General features: G+C 33.6%; 2 protein-coding genes and 1 long non-coding RNA gene across 3 annotated transcripts; all 3 read right to left on the minus strand.

The window, feature by feature from the left end:
- Positions 1-644: 644 nt before the first annotated feature.
- Positions 645-1,317, minus strand: LOC145615614 (uncharacterized). Its single transcript, XR_014107301.1, has 3 exons — positions 1,248-1,317; positions 1,072-1,156; positions 645-739 (listed from the first exon to the last, which is right to left on the minus strand). It is a non-coding gene; the product is annotated as an uncharacterized LOC145615614 (long non-coding RNA).
- Positions 1,318-2,660: 1,343 nt separating this feature from the next.
- On the minus strand, positions 2,661-4,416 carry LOC145613829 (uncharacterized). The gene is made up of 5 exons (XM_081668875.1): positions 4,274-4,416; positions 4,008-4,140; positions 3,633-3,725; positions 3,386-3,523; positions 2,661-3,305 (listed from the first exon to the last, which is right to left on the minus strand). Exons 1-5 carry the CDS (start codon positions 4,414-4,416, stop codon positions 2,661-2,663), a joined length of 1,152 nt encoding a protein of 383 aa, XP_081525001.1.
- Positions 4,417-4,469: 53 nt separating this feature from the next.
- On the minus strand, positions 4,470-6,248 carry LOC145613830 (uncharacterized). Its single transcript, XM_081668876.1, has one exon. The coding sequence runs from the start codon at positions 6,246-6,248 to the stop codon at positions 4,470-4,472; it is 1,779 nt and encodes a 592-aa protein (XP_081525002.1).
- Between the last annotated feature and the right edge of the window lie 3,232 nt (positions 6,249-9,480).

Below are 9,480 nucleotides of genomic sequence, written 5' to 3' on the forward strand. Positions count from 1 at the left end.
CTTATTATCTGGTGATTCAGGTCGTTGTTGGAAACCTTTAATATTAGATGTACGGTTTCTTTGTTCTTTTTTTTAATTAATATTTTTTCAAATAATATTATATATATATATATATATATATATTAATAATATTAAATATCTTCATTATAAAATGAACCTGCCACGCATGCTTTATTTTCTAAAAAATGTATATACATCAAAAGTGTACTGTAGGCATAATAATAAGCATTATATAATCATTTAATATAAAAACAATGCAGTGGCTTTACAATTCATCCAAACTAACAGCATTTATCTAATAAGTACCTAACTTCAAAAATTCAAACCACCAAAACTATCCACTAAAAAACGCATTGTATGTACTAACTGTTATATCAAGCAACAAAATAATCATGTTTTCTCAATCACAAATTAAAAACAAAGATAATAGTGATCAAGATCCATTTTCTCCAGACTTGTAATTGTTGACTTGTTTTTGCTTCAAAACATAAGTAACCCAAGTGTCTCGTATCTCATCAATCATTTCTTCATAGTAAGTGGTAGGAACTCGAGGAAAATACTACAAAAAAACAAGGATTAGAATTTATATCAGCAAAGCGTAAATTAAGAGTGTTGCCTTTAAATGTATGAAAGGATTTACCTTCGGTGGAACTACTTGTCCTCTACTTTCAATAGTCTCTAGTATGTAACGACATACATAATATCCACATACTTTGGATCCTATAGGTTGACGAGGACACTACAATACAGAAAAAAAATAAATATACAAATAAGTTAAATGTAATTGTTCATTGTTACGTAAACGATTGTAATCATACAACAAGGTCCTAAGTTTACACATTTTTCATTGTTTGGGTGTGTACTACGTTTCATTTTACTCATGGTTTGAGTGCTAGGAAAATTAAAAAAGCTAATATATTTTACATAGGATATGTAATGTATCACTACAACAAGAAGATAAAAATCTAGGTTCTAACTTATATCCGCGTTTCTCTAGTGATTAATTAAGATTCACTTTTGAACACATAGTTTAAGGTATTCACAATTAGCAACAAGTGGTTAATTACATACCTGTGGGGTAATCCAAGCAATTCCAGGATTCTTCTTTAGTTTCTTGATATCCTTCCGATGAATTATGCTAAATTTTGTAAGTCCCCTATTAAATCATAAATATATATTAGGCATACGTAGAATGATAATGTTATAAAATAAAAATACAACTAAAATAGATAATAAAATGTACATACGCTGCTATGGTCTTTTGTGCAAATTCACTAATGTCATCTTGTCCTGCTAAATCAAGCCAAAACACTGTACCTTTCCACGGACTTATCGCAGCTAATGTCCAATGAAAACTGCATATTCATTCATTTTCATATGATTCCATACAAACAACAGTAGGAAATATTAGCAATTAATTTAAAAAACTTTCTCTTGAATGATAAAAACATAGGTAAATCACCTACTTTTCATAAAACGGTGCAAAAAATAGTTGATTGATATTCTTGCCTCCATTGCACCCAAAAATGTTACACAAGTAGTCAGAGCGAACCTCCTCTTCTACTGTTGGGGATAACGGAGAAACAAAATTAACATCGCAAAATCCATACATCCCTGCCACACTCTCCTTTTGACAGACTTCACTTAAGTACCTACACATAAGTATATAAAAAATTATTTTATACATGACAGTAATAAAAGTTATCATTTTTTTTCTTGAATAATAAAGGTAATTTACTTAAGACATAAAAAATAGAAAGAAAAAAAAACATTTGAAAATTATATACACTTACTTCATGAAAATCAACATGTGAGATGCTCCAACTTCTTTTTGGAAGCACCAATCAAGCATTTTAGAAAAATCAAGTCTAACATCCATCTCATTATTGAACACACTATTTGGAATTGTTACTATGATCTTTTCATCTTTCTTTCTCAATTCCATAGCTTTACCCATAAACAATTCTAACAAACCTGAGTTCACCTTTGCTCGATCCGCATCATCAATGATATACTCTTTTTCGGATGATGCTTGTTTTGGTGAAGATTGCAAGATAGAGGTATCCTCTTTTTCTTGTTCTAGCTATTTATATACACAATACATGTAATGACGTTAAATATAATGATATTAAGACAAATTAAAATAATTAGTCACATAAATATTCATACCTTTTTTTTTGGAAAAATCAAGTGAGCCGGCAATGGAACAAATGTTTCCTTTGCTTCATAAATGTAAAGGAAATCTTGAATAGGACATGGAAGTAGTGCAGTCGGTTCAATGTCATTAATTATGGAGACTCGCCGATTTTCAGTGGACACATCAAAAAAATGATTCTTGACTGCTAGGTTTTTCCCTGGTATATACACTTGTCCAGTGGCCACAATCTTGATTTCTTTGTTATCTTCAATGGCCAAGCAACAATCATGCATACCCTTGTCATTTAGGCAATAAGGCATACACTTAGTCAAAGAATAAAAAAGCGGGCATATAAAAGTTATATTCATTTACAAAAACAGATTTATGTAATTGCAATTTGACGAAAAGAAGTGGAAATAATAGTAACAATAATACCCCGGGAAGGTCACTAATATGCAAATTATTGTCTATTTCAGACCAAGAAATAGCAGAGTTCTTGTGTTGTGGAGATTGATCTAGTTGTTCATTGTACGGGGACATTGTCTTTAGTGGGCCAAGACACATGATAAGGGTCAGCTTGTTCTGGCTCCTTTTCTTGCTCTTCATGTTCAAATGAAGGTAATTCAGGACTTGAAATAACTTGTCTAACCTGACCATTAATATCACCTGATAGTAATTGGGTAAAGAAACCATTTTTATGCTCCAAATTAGCCATAGCCAAACTAGTACCTTGGGCAGTACTCTGACTACCAACTCTCATTATCTGTGATTGGTAGTTGATACCACCGAAGTTACCATTCACGTGATCATTGAATTGTCCATGTTGTCCATTAGGAATGCCAAGAAACCCACCTCCACCTATAGTAGTTTGAAATTGATTCATTTGCTTTAATTGCTCGGGGTTTAGGATTGACATCATACAAGACATAAAGACATTTTGTTGGTTTTGAATCATCGCTATATGCGACTGCATAGATGTGAGTTGTGCATGCATATGGCTAGGTGGTGTAGGTTTGCTGTACCCAAAGTATTGCTTGTTTGTGATTCCAGACCCAACACCTCTGACATGTCCACCACGCTCCGGCTTTTTTAGTGCTCTTGCCAAAATATCATCACGACGACTGTGAAAAACCACTTCACCTCTTTCAGCCTGACCTTTCAATTCATTCTGACTTCAACAAAGCCAACCAGTTATGAACTGACTAGTTTAGAGCCAACTAATTATCAAGTAATCAACACAACACTTACAATTGCATTTGATGTAACTTCATCTATTGGATTACTAAAAGTGTATATTCCATCTTTCACATGTGCATGAGCTCTCAACCAGGTTTCATGTCGAGGCACCTCATCGACATGGATCCCTTTTCTCAAAAATTCTTTAGCCTAACAGTTTAATAAATAATGTTATGACATTCAAAAATTATTTTGCCTAACTAAGTCTCACACAACCTTTACCAATTGAAAAAAAATAAAAGTGTATATTGAAACTTACTATCTCGTCTCTGTAATATTGATACCCAAGTCGGCCACCTCGATAGCTTGATGTCTTATGCTTTGACCGTTTTCGACCATTTTCACTCAGAACCTTTGGATGATAATGGCTCATGGTTAAAATATGCACACATCTTTTTCTTGTATGTAAATAGATTGTATAAAAATAATAAAAAAAGGCATATGCACACATCTTTTTCTTGTATGTAAATAGATTGTATAAAAATAATAAAAAAAAGGCATATGCACGCATCTTTTTCTTGTATGTAAATAGATTGTATAAAAATAATAAAAAAAAAAGGAATATGCTCACAACTTTTTCTTGTATGCAAATAGATTATATAAAAATAATAAAAAAAAGGCAACAAAGAAATACCTTGAAGTCATCAGAAGTACTCCATGTAACAAATCTGTCCCAAATTGTTTGTGTTATCCAAGGATATTTCCAACTAGGTGCCCCTCTCCTTAACCTTCCAGATTGTTTATGGTACATCCATTTTTTTCTTAGTCTTGACAAATAATGATTGCAATTTCATAATATCAAAAAACGAAGGGGGGAAGAACATCTCTAATTGACAAATAATGATTGCAATTTCATTTTCCCAATCATCTAAGTCCTTAGGGTTGATGACTTTATCATACATGGCATTGAAGAAAGAACACAATCGAATAATGGCATTTCGAACATTTTTTGGTAAAATTGATCGAATAACAATGGGTAACAAATATTGCATCAGAACATGGCAATCATGAGACTTCAACCCTATAAGTTTCAGATTCTCCATCGAAACAAGGTTGCTGAAATTAGAAGAAAAACCCTCTGTCACTTTCACTGAAGCTAAACACTCACAAACAATTTTTTCTCGTTCCGTGAAAGTGTATAAACTGCGGGAGGAAGATAAGTTTTAGAATTTCGGTCGACAACATGAAGTTCACTTCTAATCCCCATTTCTTTCAAGTCATTTCTGGCATTAACACCATCTTTGGTCTTCTTACGGACATCCAAAAGAGTTCCAATCAAGCTATCACATACATTTTTCTCAATATGCATCACATCTAAGCAATGCCTCACAAATAAGAATTTCCAATAAGACAAGCGCCAAAATTCAGAACATTTCTTATATCCCTTCTTAACAAGTGTAGATTTATGCTTCTTCCCAAAAGTAATCTGAATGTCTTTAACCTTTTCAAATACCTCCATGCCACTTAATACTATCGGCCTTCTTTCCAATTCTTGTTCACCATCAAAAGCTTTTCTCTTTTTGCGGTATGGATGATCAGTAGGTAACCATTTTTGATTTTTTGGGTAGACCATCTTTTTAGATGCTGATAGCCATGTTCCCTTCAAATTATCCTCACATATGGGACAAGGTGTTTCCCCCTTTACTGTATACCCTGAAAGATTACCGTATGCAGGATAATCTTGTATGGTGCAAAACAACATAGCTTTTAGTTTAAACGTTTCATTTCGATATGCATCAAATACTTCTACACCTTTATCCCATAACAATTTCAAATCATCAATGAGGGGAGCCAAGTAGACATCAATATCATTTCCCGGTTGCTTTGGCCCCGAAATTAGCAAAGAAAGCATCATGTACTTCCTTTTCATAATTGATGAAGGAGGTAGGTTATAAGTAACCAAAATTACTGGCCATGTACTGTGCATGCTACTAAGGGAGCCAAAAGGATTCATACCATCGGTAGACAATGCAAGGCGTAAGTTTCGATTTTCTTTACGAAATTCTGGAAATTTTCCATCTATAAACTTCCACTGTGGGGAGTCAGCTGGGTGTCTAAGTAACCCATCTTTCTTTCGACCATTGCAATGCCATGTTAATCTTTTAGCATCTTCTGCATTCGAAAAAAGACGTCTGGATTGTGGAATTATAGGAAAATACCACAATATCTTGGCTGGGATGCCTTCTTTCTTCTTATATCGTGAGGCATTACATACCGGACAATTCTTTAAGGATTCCTGCTCTTTTCGATATAGTATGCATTCATTAGGGCAAGCATGGATTTTCTCGTAAGGCAAGCCCATCGTAGTCAATATTTTTTTAGCTTGACAGGTACCACTTGGCAAGACATTCTCATCCAGAAGCATGTCTTTCACTAATTCAAGTACTGCAGTAAAACTCTTATCAGTTAATCCATGGCCAGCCTTCAAATTATATAATCTAAGTAAAGCTGATAATTTTGTGTACTTATTGCAACCTGGGTATAAGGGCAATTCAGAATCTTTTAACAACCCTTCAAATGTGGCAGGATTGTCATCAAACTTATTTTGAGCTGCACGTATCATGTCCCCTAACCTATCACCCTCATCAAAATTTAACCCTTCATTAATATTATTTCTAAAATCACTAGTAGGATTTTCCTCCAAACTCTCTCCATGCCACGTCCAACGAGTATATGTTCTATCAAAAGAATTCTTAGACAAATGACCAAGAATATCATCTATTGATCTATACAAAAAATTATGGCATTTGAAACAAGGGCATGGTAACTTAGAATGATTTCCAGCATTCTGAACAACAAAATTAATGAAATCCCTTATTCCAGCTTCATAACGTGGGTCACCCGGTTTTGAATTTGATATCCAACTTTGATCCATTTCTACGAATTAATGTAATCAAGATAAAGTAAAATAAAATAACAATACATATAAATATATTTGAAAATATGCAAGCAATTAGAAGTAACTTAGAGGAATAGCCATTTATTAACACTTTACAGGGCACTCTTATTAACTACTCTAGAAAACTAAGTGCATCAATCCATTAGTTTCAATATACAAATTATTTTTTTAAAAGTAATTGCAATCTTCCTATTTATGAGTTATAAGCAGAGCAACATCAATAAACAAAGTCGAACTATTTTTTTCTGCTTCATTCTTCTTATACTCACAACTTGTTTATTTTATTTACTTTAATGTGTTATTTTAAGTGAATTTTTTTAAATGGGTATATTATCATTTATGAGATTATTATCTAAACCTTGATTAGAGGAAAAACTTCAGTATAACTTGACAACTTAGGTAATTGATGCATACTAGTTAAACTTCATAATCTAGCACACATACAAACATTAATCATATATAATTATATAATTTTACAAGAAAATTAACAACACAATTATATACGAAATTCAATTTTGTATACGAAATTCAATTTTGTACGAAATTCATAATTGATTTGTATAATTAAAACTAAAAAAATAAATAAAGAAGACGACACATTGCCTAACACAATTTGACTCCGTACACTTGACGAGTAGATGCGGGCTGGGTGGAAGAGCGGCAGTGAAGTGGCTAAGTGGTGTTTCTGAGCGGTTCGATGGACGATTGTTAGGGTTAATACACAGAAATTCTCCAATAAAACCCACAGAAATTGAACAAATTAGAAAATGGAGATGAATAAATAGCACTGGCCGGTTGAGATTGGCTGATGATCGGAATTCGTGGTGGTGGGAAAGCGCGCGATGTTAATGGCGGCAACACTAATGGGTTTTCAATGGAGTGCGAGTACTACTGTAAAAATAAGATTTTTTTTTTTTTTTTTTGGGAGTTTGCAATATTTTAGATGGAAAACAAATGGGTAGAAGTTGTGGCCTAGATTAAACGTGGGGAGCATGTGCAATTTGTTTTCTTTATTTTTTTTAACACATACAATCATGGTATCTTTTATTTTCATCTTTTAGTTAGGAATAGTCATTTAAAATAAGAAACCATACATAGTTAGTGAGTGGTTTCTTATATTTAATCTAAGAAACCACACTTCTCATATTTTTGGTTTCTTTATCTAAGAAACCGGATAAGTGAGTTATGTGGTTCTTTATAAATGATTCCTTAGACCTTTTTTGTGGTAGTGTTTTACCCAAACCCTAGAAAATTAGACTACTCACAATCCATGAAAGACAAAGCAATCAAAGATTTCAAGCAATACATGAATATCTTTAAACTAAGGATTAAGCTAAATAACAATCTAAGCATACAAGAATTAAGCAAGTAATTAAGAATCAAAGCAAATGAAATGGAAGAGAAGAGTAAGAAATATTTACTAGAAGCTTCAAACTTTGAACAACAATGGTGGAACTTGTCTTCTACAATGATTGAATTGAAATTTCCAAGCTAATAATTAAGATCTAACTAATAATTTGAGAGTTTTGATGTTTCTAAGATTACAAACTAAAAGGAAAGCTCTAAAAACTTGGATCCCTGTACAAATGAGCTTAAGGGGGTATTTATAAGACCCTCAAATAAAAAGGACAGAGAAAATTAGAGGCGGGCTCGACTGCAGGTTTGCACGGACATGCCACCATATGCATGGCCATGCAGAACCTGAGAAACTAGACTAGTAGCTACTATTTTGGGACCTGGCACCCTGCACAGACATGTAGGTTTCTGGCACGGACGTGCCTACTTCAACACGGATGTGCTGGACGATGCACGACAGTACAAACCTAGGTAGTAGCAACTTCATAGATCGAGTAGGTCTGCATGGACATGCAGCCTTGCACGGACGTGCCATTTTTTTTCACGCCCATGCAGAATACCCTGCCTAGAAAGCTTAACTTCGGGAGGCTGTAACTTCTTTGTTTCTTGCCAGAACTGGACTTGTGACTAAGGGTTGGAAAGATCTTGAGATGAACTTTAATCTCCAATTTGAATCACTTTTAAAAGTTAAGTAGATCAAAAGTTATGGTCATTTGAAGTTTACGTACCCTTGTGCAAACAACCCTTCAAGGCTTTCCAAAAGCTTTTCATTTCTCTTTAAGGCACTCATCCTTCTTCCTTTATTGCTCTATCAACCAATATTTCCCTTCTCCTTGCTCACTCATGCTTGATCATATCCATAGTGATAAGAATAGCTACATTACATAAAAAACACAAACAACCCATGAAGCATGAATGGTACAAAATTTGCATAAAAATAGGATAATTAATGAACTTTAATGCCGAATAATAACGAAAACAAGGTTCAAAAGTACCCTAAAATCATATCAAATAACAAGTTATCAGCCCGCACACTAAACAATCACGGGATAGTTTTCCTATTTGCGATAGTAGAGCTAGTTGTAATTTTGAAATGATACATTGTGATTTATGGGGGTCATATAAGACACCTTCTAATTGTGGTGCACATTATTTTCTAAATATTGTTGAGGACTATTTGAGAGGTGTTTGGGTTTATTTATTGAATGACAAATCTGAAGTTTATTCTTCTTTTTGCTCTTTCTTTGCTATGATTAAAAATCAATTTGATGTCTCTATGAAATGTGTGCGGACTGATAATGGTACAAAATTCAAATCCACGCTCCCTTTTTTGATAAACATGGCATTCTTTTTCAAACTTCTTGTGTTGGAACACCACAACAAAATCAGAGGGTTGAGCATAAACACCAACATATTTTAAATGTTAGTCGTGCCTTGATGTTTCAAGGAAATTTGCCTATTGATGTTTTGGGGAGAATATGTTCTTGGGGCGGTTTATTTAATTAACCACACTCCATCTCGTCTATTAGACAATAAAACCCCATATGAACTTCTTTTTGGCAAAGCATCTAATTTTGATGATTTACGGATGTTTGGTTGTCTTTGTTTTGCTCACAATAAAAAAGCTAAGGGTGACAAATTTGCTCCTAAGAGTAGAAAATGTGTGTTTTTGGGATATTCTCATGGGAAGAAAGGTTGGAATGAAGGTGTATGACTTAGAGACAAATGATATTTTTGTCACACGTGATGTTAAGTTTCATGACAATGAATTCCCATATATGCATAGTGAAATACAGATGAATCTCATGTTGGTACCAAAAGGGTGTCAAGTGTTGATAGTGGGATCGATGTT

The sequence above is a fragment of the Chenopodium album genome, chromosome 25 (assembly GCF_948465745.1).
Source record: "Chenopodium album chromosome 25, dcCheAlbu1.1, whole genome shotgun sequence".
Lineage (NCBI taxonomy): Eukaryota > Viridiplantae > Streptophyta > Magnoliopsida > Caryophyllales > Amaranthaceae > Chenopodium > Chenopodium album.

Coding starts and splice junctions, on each gene's coding strand:
- LOC145613830 (XM_081668876.1), bottom strand. CDS start 6,248: ATGGATCAAAGTTGGATATCAAATTCAAAACCGGGTGACCCACGTTAT.
- LOC145613829 (XM_081668875.1), bottom strand. CDS start 4,416: ATGGAGAATCTGAAACTTATAGGGTTGAAGTCTCATGATTGCCATGTT. Junction 3,726..4,007: donor GTACTTCTGATGACTTCAAG/GTATTTCTTTGT, acceptor TATCATCCAAAG/GTTCTGAGTGAAAATGGTCG. Junction 3,306..3,385: donor AAGTTACATCAAATGCAATT/GTAAGTGTTGTG, acceptor TGTTGAAGTCAG/AATGAATTGAAAGGTCAGGC.